General features: G+C 33.2%; 1 protein-coding gene across 2 annotated transcripts in view; it reads left to right on the forward strand.

Moving 5' to 3' along the window:
- The window catches only part of ZC2HC1A (zinc finger C2HC-type containing 1A), a 59,172-nt gene extending 41,628 nt beyond the window's left edge, over positions 1 to 17,544 (forward strand). The window contains exons 8-10 of one of the 2 annotated variants that reach the window (XM_068526025.1): positions 4,665 to 4,781; positions 8,399 to 8,506; positions 14,928 to 17,544. In XM_068526025.1, the coding sequence (XP_068382126.1) occupies positions 4,665 to 4,781; positions 8,399 to 8,506; positions 14,928 to 15,093 (391 nt within the window). In that variant the 3' untranslated portion in view covers positions 15,094 to 17,544. The remainder of the gene's footprint in view (positions 1 to 4,664; positions 4,782 to 8,398; positions 8,507 to 14,927) is intronic. The other variant, XM_068526024.1, reaches the window with a different exon arrangement.
- The last annotated feature ends 2,873 nt before the right edge of the window (positions 17,545 to 20,417 follow it).

Raw genomic sequence — 20,417 nt, forward strand, 5'->3', positions numbered from 1 at the left:
AAATCCTGCCCAACAATTGTTTTTATTGGAACATGGCCACACCCAATTGTTTATATATTGTCTGTGGCTGCATTCATGCTACAGTGACAAAGTTGAGTGTGACATAGATGGTGTGGCTTACAAAGCCTAAAATATTTACTGTCTGGCTTTTTACAGGAAAAGTTTGCCACTCCCTTTTTTTCTGAATGAACGAGTTATCATAGGAATTAGATATTTATAATTTGAAGGTATGGGTTTTAAGGATTCTTCATTTATTCCCAAGGATGGAACTGTTTTTAAGTCATGTGGAATATCTAGGAAGTTAGGCCAAAGATTAGTGTTCCCATGAACCAAAGGGTTTTTTAAAAAAAAAACTTTTATTAATCCATTCAAACACATTTCTGTGGTTGAATTGAAAGAACAATAAGGGATTAAAAATACACTTTCATGTTGATTCTGACCAAATCTAGGTGCCAGTTTAAGGACATATCCTTGAATTTCGTATGGGATTCTACATTATGTGTAGAATTGCTTATTCTTCACCAAATTTACACTGTGTAGATGTGCTTGCTTGGCTTCAAAATACCTTCCTTTTTTTCCTTAGCAGTAGCAAGACTTCTTTTACTGCTGAATGGATTTGTTTATTCCTGCCTTAATTTCTTTCAGACCTTGGGTGTGTCACTGTCATTACTGAATTGGACCCTTTAAAAGAAAAATAGCATAGAGGCACTCTAAAAACATTGATATTGATAGTCCATAATTATTACTATCAAGTTGAAATTTCTCAAACTTTGTAAATAATGTAAAAATACATTATAAAGTAGATTTCTCATTGTACTTTTTCAAAATTTATCATCAAAGTAACCCCCGATGTAGATAGATGTATAAATTCAGTATTAAAATCAACAAAGGTGATTTTTTTTTTTCATAACTTGAAACATCTAAGGCCCCTGAGGGCAGGCCAAAACATGTAATAGAGAACTCCTGGTTCCTTTACTTGTTTTATTCACTTTCTTAAGTCAGTTACTGATGGTGTGCAAGACCAAGAAAGACATAGAGAAGAAACTTTGACCAGAAAGCAATCAGTTGGGTTTAAAACTTTAAATTCCTTTTGAAAATATGTCACTACTTTTGCAAAGATTTCAGTTTCTTTTCAAATATCCCTTTATCTTGTTCCTGCTTTGACTTATCTTTAGTGCTACTGAAGGTATAGGGACAGAAAAGAAGGGGTTTAATAGAAAAGGAGACATGAGCAAAGAGGTGTTCTTGTTCACTAAAATAAATATGAAGATGGTAAATGGTCTGGATCCGAGTCAGTTTAGGGAACGATTTAAGTATTTGAAAGGTCTTCTTTCATAAACTGATGATTTTACCTTTTAAATTTTTTATTGAAGTATGGTTGATGTACAATATTATATGTTTCAGGTGTACAACATAGTGATTCACAATTTTTAAGGTTATAATCCATTTATAGTTCTTATAAAATATTGGCTATATTCCTTGTGTTGTTCAATATATCCTTGTAGCCCGTTTATTTTATACATGGTAGTTTGAACCTCTTAATCTCTTGCCCCAAACTGTCTCTCCCTCCTTCCGTCTCCACACTGGTAACCACTAGCTTGTTCTCTATATCTGTGAGTCTGTTTCTTTTTTGTTATATTCACTAGTTTATTTTATTTTTTAGATTCCACATATAAGTGATACCATACAGCATTTGTCTTTCTCTCTCTGACTTACGTTCACTTAGCATAATAATACCCTCCAAGTCCACCCATGTTGTTGCAAATGGCAAAATTTCATTCCTTTTTAAGGCTGTATAGTATTCTGGGGTGTGTGTGTGTGTGTGTACTCAATACATATGTGTGTGTGTGTATATATGTACATATATATGTATATATCATCATCTTTATCCATTCATCTGTTGATGGACACTTAGGTTGCTTCCATATCTTGGCAATTGTAAATAATGCAACTATGAATATTGGGTGCATGTATCCTTTTGAATTAGTCATTTTTTGGATCTGTACCCAGGAGTGGAATTACTGGGACATATGGTAGTTCTATTTTTAGTTTTTTTGAGAAACCTCCTTACGTTTTCCACAATAGCTGCACCGGTTTACATTTTCACCAGTAGTGTACAAGGGTTTCCTTTTTTCCACATCCTCACCAACATTTGTTATTTGCGGTCATTTTGATGGTAGCCTTTCTGACAGGTGTAAGTTTTGATAGCTCATTGTGGTTTTGATTTGCATTTCTCTGATCATTAACAATGATCATCTTTTCATGTGCCTGTTGGCCATCTGTAGGTCGTCTTTGGAAAAATGTCTATTCAGGTCTTTTGTTTGTTTTTTTGATGTTGAGTTGTATGAGCCGTTTATATTTTGGATATTAACCCCTTAAGGGTCGTACTACTTGCAAATATTTTCTGCCATTCAGTTGGTTGTCTTTTTGTTTTGTTGATGGTTTCTTTTGCTGTGCAAAAGCCTTTAAGTTTAATTAGGTCCCAGGATAATTTTAAAATTTATTTAATTACCCCAACATTGACTATTCATGGTATTTAAAATATATATGTAAGCAAAATTTATATGTAAAAACACTTAAATATATAAATTCATTTATATAAAATTATATTTATTAAAAATTATAGAAAATACATTATGTATAAATTTATGTATCATGTAATCTTGATTACATTATGAAATTTTTAAATTTTATTTTTGTACGGTTAGACCTTGATAATAACATAGCATAACAGTAGCACATTTTACTGGAACATAAGTTTAAGTGATTTGAGCTTCATACAACATATACTAACATTTAGCCTAAGTAACATTTGAACACACACATACATATACATAGGTAGATATATCAGTTGAGTTGAATTTCATAACACAGGTATGTGGTACGGTAAAATCATCATTGGAACTGCCTTTTAATTATGTTTTTAAAATCTGAAAATACTAGCAGTTTTTTCACATATGTAAAATATGTAATACTCCCACTAGATAATTGATAATTACCTTTAGATTTTTATTAGATTGTACTCATCTCCTTTGTTTTATCATACATAAGATTTTAATAGTTCTTATCATGTTAGAGGTATCCATTTTTTAAATGTTTCTAAATTTTTAAATTTTAATTGCAATAACTTTTTTCTGAGGAAGAAAGATCTTTTATTTCTTTTTCCAAATCCACAGATGCCTTTTGTGAGATAAACACTGTTTGGAACAATAATGTTTTGATTGTTATCAAGTAATTTAAAGAAAAATCTGATTTCTTAATTAAAAGTCTAAATACGTGAATTTTCCAGTAATCTCTCACAAATAAAGCCCATAAAATTAATATTCTGAGACTTGAGTCTCAGAATTAATGTTCTGAGACTAATGTCTTGGAAATTTTAGAAATTTTGATATATATACATATATTTAATGGCGGCATCTAAAAAATTCTTTAAAATGTTTTTAGGAATATGATGTAAACACCTAATTTAAGTATCACCACCAGCAAAATATTAATATCACCTTTTACAACAAAATGCCTGCTATGTATAGGATACTGAAGGAACAGAAAGTAGACAAAATGTGTCCTTCCTTAGAGACCCTTATTATCTAGAGGAATGAACAAATTCTTTTTAGACACTAAACTCCTTAGTAAGAACAAAGCATCAGGTGTGTCTTATTTGCCACAATATCCCCAGAATTTAGCACAGTGCCTGATACATAGTAGGTGCCCAGGGTTTAAATGAGTAAAAGAAAAAAAAAAAAAAAATCCCTTTAAAATAAACTATACTTTTTAAGTTATCAAGCAGTGATGTGTCATTCAGTAGTCATTTAAGATAGTTCTAGTTTCCTAATTTAATTTTCCCTGCTCCCTACTATGAATGGATATTGGTTGGTGATAATATAATTTGGTTGATGTAAAACAATGAGTTCTTTGCAAACCTGTAGTTTTTCTGTTATTCACTAGCTGGAAATCCTTTATACTTCTGGTTAAAAAAAAAATTAGTAAGCTTCAGATGGCATGGCCACTTAACATTTTTACATGTGATTTTTAGAATTGCCATCCACATTTTCATAGGATCATGTTTTACATTTCTCTGGATAAATTTTAGAAATAGTCATTCTTTGTTAGAAAGTCAGATAGGGATAAAGATAAAAATACATTATTTGATTCATTATTTTATATTTGGAATTTTTAAAGGTAGGGGAAATCATAAAATAAAATAATAAAGAAGAAGACAGAGAAAGGGTCTATGATTCAAGGAAGGGGAAAATTAGATTATTTGTGAGCTCCACAAGAACAAACGTCAAATCTGTCTTTATTTACCAGACTAACAACTTTCAGTTCATCTCTGGCTTCACGAATTTTATTTGAAACAAATCCTTCTTAAGTTTTTTTTTATTGATTCCATTGCCCTGCTGTGTATAAGTATGGGATTTGTTAGGATGTTTATCAAAACTGGCAGGGTGGCCTGCATAGTCAGAATATTCATATCTAATAATGGACATTGTATGAACTGTCTGAGGATTCTTTTTTGACATTAGTCCTTACCCTGGCAGATAATTAAGAGCTTGGGGGTTGGATTTCTGATGAACCAGAATAATGTCTTAAAAAAATTTTTTTTTAATATAAAGAAACAAGCAGTAGCATTCTCCTTATGGGTACACCTTTATATATTTTAATAGTAAGATGGACAAGTTAGGCCCTCCACTTCGAACTGGAAGACATGTGCAAAGGTTGCATGACAGTGATACAAAATCAGACAGTGCCATCAAAAGACATGAGTTATTACCCATTTACAAGTAAGTATTTGTAACTCAGTTTGATTCATCATTTTCAGATATTTCCTTAAAGCCTTTATATAATGGAATACTGTAAATTTGTACATTCCTATACTTAAAATTTTGTTTATTTTAATCATTTTTAAGCCAGTCCTCTTCTAGGATTTATCACACTTTGACTTTTGATGAACATTTCTATTGTCCTAAATCTGTTTTTAGAGCCTTCATTTTATTCCATTAAATTTTAATTTTTAGGGGGTTGAAATAGGAGTCACCTTCAATAATTGTTATTTTTATGAAGCTCTTTTTTAGGAGTAACATTTTTTAAAGAAGAATATGGGGAATATTACATCATATATAACATTGTTAGATTATCTTTTAGTTAAGCAGATAAAAAAGCTGGAAAAAAAATAAATCTTAGAAAACATTCAATCCAGCGATCCTCAGTCTTTTTGTTAGATGGTTACAAATTCCACGTAAAACAGGGAAAAGGTTATGACACTGCCAAGCACACTCCCCTCTGTGTACTGGCCTAGCAGACTGAGGAGTGAGGCAAGAGTGGCAGTGGCAGTCCTGGAGCTCTCCTGCACAGGCCTTCAAGGTTTACTAGTTTGGGCCCCCAAACCAAGTCTAGCCCTCTCATCTTAAAATGATGAACTTAGGGTCTCATGAGTTAAACTACTTATTAACATTGACAAATATGTTGTTAAATAGAGTTTACTTAGTTGAATTTTAAACTAAGGCCCGCTACAACATTCTCTTAACACTAGATTATAATAAATTTACCTAGATATACAATAAAGCAAAGATGGGAAAAGTCTTTGATACATTAACAGCCGTCATGTTTTATTTTTAAGTAGTTAGTGATAAATCCTAGAAGGAAGAATTTTCGCCCTGAGCATTTTTCTTTGTACTCCAGCCCTCTGTACCGTCTGAAGCAGATCTCAAAGAAACAGTGATTAGCAGTGAGGTAGATTAAGTGCAGTTCCAAAACTAAACCTTCTTTATTATTGCTTGAACTACAGCAGGCAGACTATAGATACATAATATGGGTAGCACTTTTCAGACTCTAGCCAGGAAGAAAAATGTGTTGACCATGTGAGACTGGGGTAACATGTTTTAAGTACTGCTCAGAATGGTTCTAGTTCTCCAGTCTCTTAAGAATGGTTCTCAACATTCCGATTCTACTTCATAGATGTTAGCTAAAAGTACACAATTGGCATTGAATAATGGCAGCTGTAGTTGATAACCTTATATTTTTCTGTAGTTGGTAACCTTATATTTTTCTCTAATTTTTAAAATTTTCTAATTATTTGAATAACTCTTGATAATGAAGTTGTGTGTGTATATGCATGGGTTTGTTTGCATTATCTATGTATCTCATGTACATATTATATGAAGGTGATAGGATCTCTAACAAGACTTTATTCTAGAGCCCCCCCAAAAAAAGAAATGTGTCCTTCCTGATTCTCTTATAACTCTTATTACTTGGAGGAATTGCCATCCTTTGGCAATGAATTTTCAGAGGTTGAGTTCCTAAAAAGGCATGTGATAGTTCTACAACATCCCTAGAGGGGCTGTATAAAAGTAGAGTAGAATACACCTCATGGATGGACTTGCATATTGAATATAAGATTTGTAATAAGACCCACCTAAATTCAAGTTCAAACACTCTGGCCATGTAATAGCTTTGCACTTTACTTAATCTCTCTGAATATGAGTTTCTTCAACTTTAAAATGGGAATAATATCTTCTGAGATTTTTGTGAAGATTAAAGAAGCAAAGTATGTATAGTACCTGGTATCATATTTGGCATGTAATGGGCATTTGAAAAATAGTAGATGTTGTTATTTCCTGCATGTATTTTGGAGATAGCCCTTTAAAATTTTGGGAGACTCTCTCCAACTTTGCTGTATAAGTAGAAAAGGAAGAATTTCAGCCAGTTTGAGAACTTCCAATATAAAGGCATTTTTTAAAGTATCCTACTTGATCATATAACACAACATTGCTTATCTCTGAATGAAAAGATTTGACTAAATTGCTAAAGAGTGGGAGGGAACTAACACTTTATTGAACATCTTACCCCTGGTTCTGCAACATACTGACTGTGTATGTCACCTTGGGTAAATTACTCTTTGCCTCAGTTGCCTCCTTTGTAAGATGGAATTATTAATCCTTCCTTCTTCATAGGATTATTATGAAGATTAAATAAGTTTTATATGAAGGCAATTAGAAATGTAGCTATACCAAACGTAGTAAGCACTGTTATATAAATGTTAATTTGTAGTAGCAATAGCCATAGTAGTAATAGTAGTATTACCATCATCACCATCAACTATGCTAAATGTTTATAAAAATTACAATTTATATATCTAACTTTCTGTAAGATAAGCGATGATGGTCATATTTTATAAATGAGGGAACTTGGAGAGGTTGCCACTACCACAGAGTTGTTCAGAAGCAATTGGAATTTGAATCCAGATTCATCTGAATTCCAAAGCCTGTACTTTTACCATTATTACCTCATATAGTTTACAAGCTTTCTTTGATTCTGAAAGTTTCAGAAAGGGAATTCAGTTATGATCCAACCACAACTTCTTCTTTACTGGTAACAGGTAGCCCAGGCTGTCTCGTTGGTGAAATTAAATCTTTATATTAACCCACTTATTTTAGTTGCTCTTTCCAACAGCAGACATTTGTAAATAGAATATTATGCTTTTAAAATGGTTAGCTGATTTTTTTAACCACATCTCATATGCTTTTAACATTATTATTTAACAGTTATTCATAGGCACTTAACGAAACACATCTCTATTTTGAGGGAGCTATAGATTTCAACTTTAAAAAATTTGAAACCTTTTAGAATGATTAACTTATAAATTTCATCTAAAGAATATATACATATGTCAAATGATTTTATGTACCATCAAGATAATGTTAGTAAATGCAGAATGCTTTGGTTTATCCTTAGTATTAAGGATTTCAGGTTTGAAATAATCATTTGGATTTTAATCTTTTGAATTTACCTCTCTACAGCTTCTAATTATTATTATTTTTTATTGGAGTATAATTGCTTTACAATGTTGTGTTAGTTTTCTGCTGTACAATGAAGCGAATCAGCTATATGTATACCTATATCCCCTCCCTCTTGGACCTCCCTCCTACCACCCCCTCCAACACCCTCATCTAGGTCATCACAGAGCACCGAGCTGAACTCCCTGTGCTATACAGTAGGTTCCCACTAGCTATCTATTTTACACATGGTAGTATATTTATGTCAAACCTAATCTCCCAATTCGTCCCACCCTCCCCTGCCCCCTGTGTCCACATGTCCATTCTCTACGTCTGCATTCCTGCCCTACATGTAAGTTCATCTGTACCATTTTTCTGGATTCCACATATATGCGTTAATGTATGGTATTTGTTTTCTCTTTCTGGCTTACTACACTCTGTATGACAGACTCTAGGTCCATCCACATCTTACAAAAGACCCAATTTCATTCCTTTTTATGGCTGAGTAATATTCCATTGTATATATGTACCTAATTATTTTTCTAATCATGTAAATAAGCAATTCGAGAAAGAAATGCTTACTATTCAGTAGGTTTTTCATTATGCCATCTCTTTCTCTCTTCTAGAGCTAACATCAAACCTCGAAATTCCACACCACCTAGTTTGGCTAGGAATCCTGCCTCAAGTATGCTTGCAAGCAAAAGAAAAACATATACTGAGAGCTACGTGGCCAGGTATGTTTAGCTCTGATAGTCTAATAACTAAAATAGAAATGAGTATATGCTGTTTTCCAAGGACCATATACAAAAATTTCTATCAGGCTATTTATAGAAAATCTAATTTTTCCTTTGCTATATGATTTAATTTGGCTTTTATGTTTTACACTAAAGAAATAGTTTGGGCATAAATAATGTTTTCTTATACCTTATAGTTATAATTTTTATGGTAAATACTCAAGGATGTTTGTTCAGTTACACTGGATGCATTTGTTTTTTATGTCTTAATTTTAACTGCAACATGCTTATTTTTACCTCCAGAAATTGAATAATAGACCCTTTACACCACTGCTATTACAATTTTCAGCAGCATTTTAATACATTTAAATTCCCCTGCTGAGATTGTGATTATCTATGTACTTCCTTTTCTAATCTGTCACAGTATTTGTACAGCTCCGACATTCATTCTGTTTTTAAGCATATAATGAAATCATTTCAGTTATAAATATTTATTTTTTATATGTATCCCAATTTATTCCAGAAAGTTTTAAGGAAAGGTACAGAAGGCCATGATGTATAGTGAGATACAGCATTTTTTTTTAAAGGAAGGAAGAATAGGAAAAGGAAAGATGAGAATTAAAAGATACAGTGGAAAAAGGAATGGGGTTAGTCCACAAAATGTGTGTCATGAGACCCTGTAGATGGACTAGCCCTGGGCCACAAAGTGGAGTTTGAACTTTGTTTTAGGAGCCAAAGTACAGGAGAGGATAGGAGTAGTTACATGATTCATGATGTCTAAAACAGAAAAATAAATTACTTTCTCTGTGAAAGTACAACTAGTTCTGAGGCCTCAGAAGTTCTCCTTTGATTTCTCATAAGGAGACACTGGATAACTTAATTGTTAACTTCTTAATTAACATCCCTACTGAATCCATGCTAAATATGGCAGTGGATTTCATAGGGTGTTTTTTTTAAGATGCCCTCAATGCAGGCCTGTAACATGACATCCTGTGATTCACCAAAACCAGTTGTGATGTGGGTGTGTTATGTGTAACTGTATATATTGTCTGCTTTTGTTGTAAGTATGTAACATGTACATAGTCATTATTCAGATTTAATCCGGGGATAGATTTTCAAGTATCTAAGATGCTAGCTCTCCATCCTGGTTGCCCATTAAAAAGAAGCATCTGTGGAGCTTTCTGAAAATGAACACATCAGGGTCCCTCCCTGAGATTTTGATTTCTTTAATTTGGAGAGTGGGATCTGGGCATTTGCCATTTGGAAAGTTCTAAGAGTGATGCCTATGCATAAGATGAGGACCGTAGAGGAATTGATGAATTGCTGTCTTTTCAACTAGATTCTTTAATAAATATTGTTTGTCTTACCTGAGGTTTTAATACATGTTAAATATCAAAGAAGTGAACTTATGTTTCTTAGAGTCCTGGAGTGTGGTTGTACTATGTTGTTGTATATGTGTGGAACCATGTGTTTTGAATCAATGCTGAGTATAAGATTAACATTCTTATAAAATGGAAAACTTAATAAATACATATGCTTGAATAAAAGGATCATTTTATCTTTCCAAAGAGGTGGACAAAAGAACTGTCAACAGGCAGGAGCAAAAATCACATTAAAAAATGTTTGGCTTATTCTTTTTTTTACTTTTTAAAGCTTTATATGTGATAGGAAGGCCTGGGCCTTACTCACTTGACTTATACTCTACCCCCGTCCCAGACAGAAATAATTATAACCATAACAGATAGAGAATTCTCAGAGATTTACTTTTCTGGCAGTGTGATAGACTACATTTCCAGGACAACCCCTCCCATCCAAAACACCTAGAAATGCTGGATAAAAAAGAAAAAGTATCTTTCTGAATGTATAGCTTAGCTCTCAGAAAAGTAAGGGAAACTTCTACAGAACAAAAATATAAAGGAAGCTAGAGGTCAAATTATAAATTAACTGTGACACTGCAGCTACATTTGAGGTTTTCAGTGATCTTCACTATGTAGAGACTTGGGTTTTAAGGTCATTGTGGGAGAGAGGAGTTGACTTCTTGGACTTGTACAAAATGGAGTGTTAAAAACAACTTTTCCTTACCCTTCCTTCCGTGCCTCTTGCTCTAAGCCAAGACTCCTGAAAGGTTCAGTAAGGAGTCTTCTTAGACTCAGCCAGAGATACTTACATGACAGTATATTACATTTGTCACTGGAATTGTTTACAGAAATATAGGATAATAACGGGGCAGTGTCAGCTGTTTCTCTTTCATGGGAGCCCTTGCAGCGGTCCTAGAGCTCGTCTTCCTTGGCTGTCTAGCTGACAGCTTAGGTGTGAGAGAATAAGTTCTCATAGGTGGGTGTAGGGACAGTTTAATGAGAAATCCTTTGTCCCCAAAGGGAACCAGTATCTCATATAACAGTTGCATGGCATAGCTTCCAGGTTATCCTGAGGGAGATATCCAGTTTCAGTGGACTGCTTATAAGCACCGTTGCCTAGAAACACAGCTGGCATTTCACCTATGTTGGGTTTTCATTAAACAGAGCTAGGAAGTTATCCCAAGGTCAAATATGTCCACAGAAAAGGAGAAAGAGTGTGTTAACCCTTCTCTCACAGTATTCAAAGGGTTATCTCTCAGTGAAAGGATGGACTAGGAAAAAAAAATTTTTTTTACCACCCAGGAATAAGAGACTCCAAGGAAACTTGTCTCTCTCAGCCATGGCTCAGAGGGATGTGAGAATTCCCACCGATAATTCATAACTATAGGCGCACCTTCCCATGAGTTTAAGGTTTGAAAGCACAACATCTGCATATTCTAAGAAATTCTTAACTGAAAAAATAACTTAGATACTCTTGGTTTAAGAGCTTCCTCGGAGCTTGTAAAAGCAAAAGCAAAAAGAATCATCTCTGGTGTGAAATGCTGTTAACCCAGGCCTCCTGATTCTCACAGGTAAACAAACATGAGCTTGCAATTCTGAATTACAGAACACACATGGAAATTTCAAACTGTACAAGGAAACAAGGAATCAGTCATGAATGAGAGCAAAAAAGACGAACACATGTGCCCATGACTTATGATACTGAAATCATCATAATTATGACTTATAAAATAAGTCAGTTTGAAGTATATAAGGAAATAAGGCAGGGAATTGAAGTCATTGACAGTGATAATATACTATCAAAAAAAGATTAGAGCATCTTTACAAAAGAACCAAACAACTCAATATAAGGGAAAAAACCCCTCAAAAGATGGTGTTTAAATTGTAGATTAGACTCAGCTGAAGAAGAGAGGAGTGAACTAGAGGAAAGATTCAAAGACATTATCTAGAGTGTAGTCCTAAGAGAGAAGGAAAGCATGAGAGAGATTTAAAAATCATAGGTGGTAAAATAAGGTCTAAGATTTGTTGAGTCAGAGGTCAAAAGAAGAAACTAGAGTGAGTGAGAGGCAACATTTAATAGTTTATACCTGAAAATAATCCAGAATTAATGAAAAACATGAGTTTTCATAACCAAAGAACAACAATCCCAAGCAGGACAAATAAAATGAAAACAACATGTAGATGCATTGTAATGAAACTTGGGAAGACAGACCATGAGAAGGTCTTAAAAGCAGCCACAGGGAAAAGACGTTACTTAGACAACGTGAGGATCACCCAGCTAGTACAGAGCTCACTTGCAACAGTTGGAGCCAAAAGACAGTGGAATCGATGGACACATTCAGGGTGCTGAGGGAAAATAACTGTGGACCTTTGATTGTTCACCAGCTGAACCAGTGGTTCTCGAGCTTTAATGTGCATCAGAATCCCCTGGAGCACGAATTTCAACACAGCTCGTTGTCCCCACCTGAGGATTTCAGATTCAGTGGGTCTGGAGTGGGGCACAGGTTTGCATTTATAGCAAATTCTCACGTGACGCTGATGCTGCCAGATTAAGGACATCACTTTGTGAACCACTGAGCTATACTGTCAGTCCAAGAATGAAAATGAAATAAAGCTATTTTCAGACAAAAAATACTGAGAAAATTTACCAGCTATAGACCGTGACTAAAAGAACATTCAAAGCCAGTACCTTGGGAAAGAGTAAAGTGTCCAGAAGAGGAGGAATTTTGCAAGGCGAACTGGTGAAGAAATCACTAATTAAGTAAATCTAAACTAATAGTGAGTACATGAAATAATAAAGATAAAACAGAAATTAATGAAATAAAAAGATTATAATGGAGAGCATTAAGGAAAAAAACTGGTGGTCAAATAGGAGCTTCCTCCCAGATGGTGCTCAGCAACTGCTAGAGATCCTGATTAGACCAGTAGATCCGAATCTTGGCTTCTGTATCTTTGCTGGCAGGAGGTAGAGAGGGAGCTTCAGGATTCTGTGTGGTACTTCACCTTTAATTAATTCAAATTCTCATCAACCTGCTGTCATCAGGTTGAATTTTGTCAGGCCCTTTGTTCTAATTTACTTTGTTGTCACAATATGCTCCCAACTCTTTCATTCTTCATCCCCTCTACTGCAATCCTAATGGCTCTGACCAATCTCTGCCACCCTGTACCATGTCCTCTTTGCTTTATTGCTTTCTAGCGGACATGCTATATATGTTATTTATGTTGTTTCTTGTCTTCTTCATAAAACTAAGCTCCCTAGGCACAGGGGTTTTTATCTGTTTTGTTACTGCTCTTAACTCTAGGATCAAGAGGAGTACTTTACATAAACTAGGCTCCCAGTAAATATTTTTAAATGAATAATACATGATGAAGACCCATAAAACGAGAAAGTTGGTTGATTTAAAATGATAAATCAAACTTCTCAAGATGGATCAACAAAAAAGGAGAGACGGTACAAATAATATGCAGAATGAAAAGAGGAATGCAACCACAGATGCAGCAGAGATTTAAAATTATAAGAACAACTTTTTGCCAGTAACTTGAAACAGATAAAATGCACAATTTCCTAGAAAAATATAACTTTTGAAAACTGATTTCAAATGAACTAGAAACTATAATCATTAGAGAAATTGGATCAGTAATTAAACTATGCTTGCTTCCTTACTACACGAGTGCACGTACACACAAATACGGTATACACACACACACACACACACACACACACACATACACACACATACAAAATGGGCTCATGATAGTTTTATATAGTAAGTTCTACCAAACTTTTCCAGGGGAGTGAGGTGAAAAACATTCTTCAACTTCTTTTCAAAGGTTAGTGAAACCTTGATATCCAGACTAATGAGGGAATGCAAAATTATGAGCAAGCTTACTTATAAACTTGAAAATACATATAAAAATCTCCAAGAAATTTATCAAACCCAAGCCACAGATGTGAAATTCATGACACTGTAGATTCATCACAGAAAATGATTGATTTAACATTAGAAAGTCTATTAATATAATTTTTCACATCAACAGATGAAAGGATTAAAAAATATTCACCAAATAATAATATATGATTTACCACCTATTTTTGATTTTTTAAAAAAAAGCTCTTAGAAAATTGGGAATAGAAGGGAATGTCATTAAATTGACAAGAACGCTAGATTTACTAGAACCCTACATCACTCTTCATATTTAGTGGTGGCATGTAAGAAGCATTTTCTATAAAAGCAGAAATAACACAAGAATGTCGGCTATAATTTCTATTTTAATCTAGCTGGTGTAGTAAAAAAAAAATTAAAATTACAAGACATGGAAATAAGGACACAAAACTGTTACATTTACATATATATCATGGTTATATATAGAATACCCAAAAAAAGACAATGAATAAATAATAATGAAGTCTTTTATAAATTTGCTGGTTTTGTTATCATTATATTGAAAGTTATTGCAGTCTGTTTATCAGCAACAAACAGAAAATGCAGTCTTTAGAAATACACACACACACACACACACACACACACACACACACACTCTCAAGGTATTTAGGAATCAATTTAAAAACCAAGCAAGAAGTTTAATTTTGATGGAGAAAATTACAAAACTTCAAAGATGTTAAAACCTAAGTAGAAATATACCTTCTTTATAAAATAGAAAATTCAATATTATAAAGCTATCTCTTCTCTCCTAAATCAGTGTATAAATTCTGTGCAATTTTCAAACAAAGTTTATGAATCCTGACATGTTCTTTTCATATGAAAGAACAAAAGCCTAACATTAGCCAGGACAAGTTAAAGAATAATGCATGAATGATTTATGAAGCTATAGTAATTAGTGTGATACTGATTCAAGGGTAGACAGATAGAACAATGGATCATGATGTAGTGGTTAGAAGAAGACCCCATGGATTTTGTTTAATCTGAACTGGAAGAATATTAACAATGAGATTAAGCAAGCTTTTAGTTACACTTAATATTATGTTCTGTTTCCCAAAGCTTACAGATTGAAAACTACTGACATGAACTTTGTGTTTCTACTTTCTTTCTGTACCTCTCCAGGCCAGATGGAGACTATGTCTCTTCACTTAATGGCGGAAACATTAAAGGCATTGAAGGAAATTCAGTGGTACACTTACCAAAATTCTGCCATGAGTGTGGGACTAAATACCCTGTAGAATGGGCAAAGTTCTGCTGTGAATGTGGCGTTCGAAGAATGGTTCTGTGAACAGAATCCAAAAAGAAAAAGAGCTAAGTCCAGAATTTTATGACTGTTGCTGCTTGGACATCTAGAGCACTTCCTCTAGTGATTTTGTGCTAAAATCATTCATAATACTTTTTTCAACAGTTTTTGGAGCATAATCCTTTGGCTGTGTAATGTGTGTGTGTATATATGTGTGTGTACATATACTGTATATAATAAATACCTGACAACCTAAACTGTGCCACACAAGGAGATATTCACTTATCAGTCAGAAAATAATTTCAAGTGGAATCATTAACTTAGGTATTACTTTTCTGTTGTTTTTAAAGCACATTAAGCATACCTCCACAAACTCTCAAACACTAGTGCTTAGCCCTTTAAGCTTTAGGATGATCATTACTTTGAGCAAAAAATCAGAATAAACATTTTTATTATTGATGCCTATTTTCAGATAGTATCATTTAGGATGGGATGCTTGGAATTTTGGAACTGAAGAGAATATTTTTAGTTACAGTTAGTTAGGTGAGGTCATTTTCCTGTAGAGCTCTTTAATAATTAATTTTATAAATATTTTTTAAAAAGAGAGGGGAAAAAAACCCCTATGGTCTCTGTTGCCCTTTACTTGGTGTTTTATTGATTATATAATTTAGAGATCTTTACTCAGTTCTTTAAAATGTAATTATGCAATTTTTGTTTTCAGAGACACAAGGCTGAAAATACAGATGTATCTTATTCTAGGTATAGCTGAATGATTTTTTTTTTTTTTTTTTTAATGGCTGTGTTGGGTCTTCGTTTCTGTGCGAGGGCTTTCTCTAGTTGTGGCAAGCGGGGGCCACTCTTCATCGCGGTGCGCGGGCCTCTCACTATCGCGGCCTCTCTTGTTGCGGAGTACAGGCTCCAGACGCGCAGGCTCAGTAATTGTGGCTCACGGGCTTAGTTGCTCCGTGGCATGTGGGATCTTCCCAGACCAGGGCTCGAACCCGTGTCCCCTGCATTGGCAGGCAGATTCTCAACCACTGCGCCACCAGGGAAGCCCTAGCTGAATGATTTTTTAACTCAGTGTGTATTAGTTGAACATATATTCTTTCTACTGCTAATTGTCTTCAAATTTCACTTTTTTTCTTTCTTTTCCATAAACTCATGTCTGAACAGTAGTTTTAATTTGCTACTTCATTTTTGCAAAGTTTGCATATTAATTATTTAATAGAAGATGCAAAAAATTCCTTGCAAAATCTTGCATTTATATCTATGTACTTGATTTAGAAGAAATCGTATTAATGGATTTTAAAACAAACCATCTCACCTAATAGACAGTAACTTCAGTAATTAATCATTAGTGCAGGGCATGCAGGTTTAAACGGATTTGAATTTTAGTCACTTGAAGTGTAGTTATATGTAGTTATGGGTAGGTTAAGAGAACATCTAATTTTTCCTACTCATATTTCCTTTCTAGTGTTTAGCACTGAATCACCATTCACATCACAATAAAAAGCCACTGAAAATGCATTGCTTTAATGGATAGCTGATTTATTATGTAATTAAACATTCACAAAAATGTAATTATACTTCCTCTTTAACTTTGACTAAAATACCGCTTTTAATCATTGTCACTTTCAGTGTAACATAGTATTTAGTAGTAGACATCTTTGATTGCTTGTGCAGCCATATTCAGTAATTTAGTAGTAGTTTGTCGAATCAAACCTAACAGAGCCTTGATCTTATTATAAAGGTACAAGCAGATCTTTTATAGGCAATTTCTAACTTCTTATTTATGATTCTGTTCAATTGTAAGGATCAGTGTAGAAATCTGTGGCTTATAACTTTCTCTGAAATTTATTTATACATATACTTTATAATTTTATTCATTAGTTTTTTTGTTTTGGGGTGTTTTTTTTTGTTTTTTTCATTTGGGCAGGGGATAACTTAGTAGTAATGGGAATTATTTACCTTATTGTTTCTTTCTATTAATTTTTTTTTTCTGGTTGCCTTTATTCAATCATACTGGTCAAAAGGAAGGGTCAAAAGTCAAAAAAATTTATTGCAGCTTATTCCATCAACTAGAATAAGCTGTAATAAATTTAGAATAATGTACATATTAGGATTCCATTTCAATGGTTTGTTCTTCTAATTATTATAAATCATATGAAGAAGAACTTCAAACTCTTGTCTTGATCTAGAATTGAGCACTGTCTTCTTTCAAATATATTTTTAAACATCACATTTTTTGTCTGCCCAAGGAAGGGATAGGTGAATGAGCTTAAAGTGGCACATGTTTGTTTCTCACTGAATTTTACTGTGGCAAGTAAATGTTGTAATGTACTACATGGAAATGGGTTGGTAAGAAATCATCTAATTCCAGAACCCAGAGATTATTATAAACAGTAAGTAGGTGAAATATATTTATGAAATGAAACATGATGCAATGTATTTAAAAGCATTTTTATATTACTTGCATATATTATTCTCATGTTGATTTGTTGTGCAATAGTTCAGTTTTTAAGAAATTTTCCTTGATCTATGCATCATTTATTTTATTTTTATTTATTTTCACAAGTAGTTTCCATTGTGGTAGGATAAAAAGATGATTGTAAGCATAAATTAAAAATGTAAAAATTGCTTATGTAATATTCTGAAAGTTATTAGCTTAGAAAAGTAAGATTATTATGGCTGCTGTTGTCTCTTGTTCACTGTTTTTTAATTACAAATAATGTCTTCATTTTTGAATCTATTCAATAAAGACATGAAGCAAAAAAATGCCAGTTGGTATTCATTGATGTCTTATCTTTTATCCAGAAACAGGTAGAAAGATAAGAATGTACTGAAATATAAAGAAAATGTTCGAAGTCAGAATATAGACTTTTTAATGAGAAAAGAGTTTTCACTGACAGGTTTTTTGTGCTGTCAGCTTTTAAAGGAATTATTACCATTTTATTGAATTGAAGTGTTTTATAACTTCAAAGCATTATAAATGTGTTTCTTCACAAGATTTTTAAGGCATAGAAACACTCTCTTCATAGCCAGTAAAATTTAGCAGTTGAAAACATTAGGGAAATCAAGGTTGATAGGAAACATTATGTATATTTCTAATTAGGTAATATACAGTTCAATGGCAGAAAGTATTTGTGATGAATACTTAGTGATTTAGATCATCATATTTAAAATTTTAAACAGGAGCTGTCTCTAGTGAAAATATGATCAGATTAGACATGTTTAATTTGCACTCAATTTTCCTTAGGCTAGAGGTGGGCACTTTCTACCATGAGTAGAAGCTCAGGGAATGAAAAAATAATAGAATAGGTACATAGCTACAGAAAGTCAGCAGAACTCTTATGTCTTTATTAGCATTGCAGATATATGTATTTTTATATGCTAAGTATATTTTCATGTTTTTAATGGTAAGTGTATTTTTAGTACTATGATAGGTTGATTTTTCCAGCTGACTATGTTATTGCGTAGAGCAGTGGAGAATCATTGAAACAAAGTTTATGGTAGCCACACTCATTTTTATTTTCATTTAGAAAAATTTTAGTTAAATATTATTGTCATGATAATTCATTATTTCTATACAATTTTGCTTTTATATGTGAATTGCTTTTTTGCCACTAGAGGGTGCTTTTGGATAATTTATATTGCCAGCCTCCAGTTACTACTTGAAGGCCTCTCATCAATAAGTATGATTTTTTTTTGATAATGTGAAATTACAGAGATTTATAAGACGTAGTTTTTTGCTGTTTACTTTGTCGTGATTTTAATATCCTATATGCTTTTTGTTTGTTTGTTTGTTTTTAGGAAACCTAGTGTAGCTCATTTTGGGCACCAGCCTGGCAGTTTTTGATAGAAATATTTCATATTAACACCTCACATAATTTTGTTAGCAAAATTATGCATCTCAAACATATTACTTATGCACATTACCAAGTAATTCTTGTACTATTACTTTAACATTTCATCTTAATTGTATAACAGTTACAATCTCCTTTAAGATGGGGATTTTTTTTCCTTCAGTCAGCTAGCCTTAATATTATATCTAACACGCAAGTGACATCGATTTAGATAGGAACTAAATAAGTGGTTAGACCAACTAATGTAAGATGCACAAAGCTAAAACTTTCCAAACGGTTAAAAAAATGCTTTACGTGTTCTTAAATCTATGAAATGCTAAGAATCAAGAGATATAAGTAAAATGTGATTTAGTCCCTGTCCTGAAGTATTTGGAAAAGCTGTTATATAAACAGACAATTACAACTTAGGACAAAAAGAAGGACTTTTTAAAATTGAAGTATAGCTGATTTACAATGTTGTGAAAGGATTCATCTTAATGGAACTTTTCCTTGTAAAAGTACCAATAAAATGCTTTATTAAGTGTTGAAGCTTCTTATCACGTCATACAGTTGACCATTTCCTATTTTCTTTTTTTTTCCTTCCTTGTCCCAATGCTTAGGAGAAAACTTGGTAGAATATAAGTGAGAGCTGCACCACCTTTTAGTGGGGAAAAGGCAAGTGGCAGTGGAGAAGGATATGTGTGTGGTGGGGTTTGTCAGAGCTGTAAAATGTGTGAAGTACGTGGACTGTCCTGAGGACTGAGGAAAATCAGCGTTGAGTAAATAAAAGTTACTGACCATTCCAGCTGTTCAATCTTATCTCACATAACTCTTCACTTTCACTTTCACTGTCCTTTTTTTTCCCTGTCCTTTTTTTTTTTTTTTTCCCTCTCTTTGCTCCGTTTCTATGCCTATTTTGAATCTGCGACAATAAGGCCGGGGATAGGAGGCTGCCAGTAGTGGTGAGTAGATTATACTTGACAATGAAATGCTGATTTTCACTCATCAAATCAGTGATCTTAAATTATAATAAGACTGAAAACCGTCTGGGGCATTAAGATAAATGTCCTTACCTACTGATGGCGGAGATATAAATTGATACTTTTTGAAGAAGTTGACTAAATTTACTTTAAAAGCCTTTAAAATACACATACCTCATAACCCAGTAATTTTATTTCTAAGATGTATTTCTTCTTGAAGGAGTCATCTAAAGAAAAATATTTATGCAGAATACATTTAATAGTACTACTATTTGTAGCGATAAAAATTAATTTAGTAAGTTAATAAATCACTTCCAAATAATTTTTAATGGCATGATGAGGTTATGTTTTATTATTAGGACAAATAGCCTAAAATAGAGAATGTGTGAAAAATATGATTCCAGCTATATAAAAGATTGCACAAATAAAAAGGCTTGAAATATATTCCTCATCATATTTTCCTTGTTTCTACTAAGTATTTGTGATGTTACATATTCTTTATATTTTTTGTATTGTCAATTTTTAAATGAATATGTAATACTTTTTT

This window comes from Eschrichtius robustus, chromosome 17, assembly GCF_028021215.1.
Source record: "Eschrichtius robustus isolate mEscRob2 chromosome 17, mEscRob2.pri, whole genome shotgun sequence".
NCBI lineage: Eukaryota > Metazoa > Chordata > Mammalia > Artiodactyla > Eschrichtiidae > Eschrichtius > Eschrichtius robustus.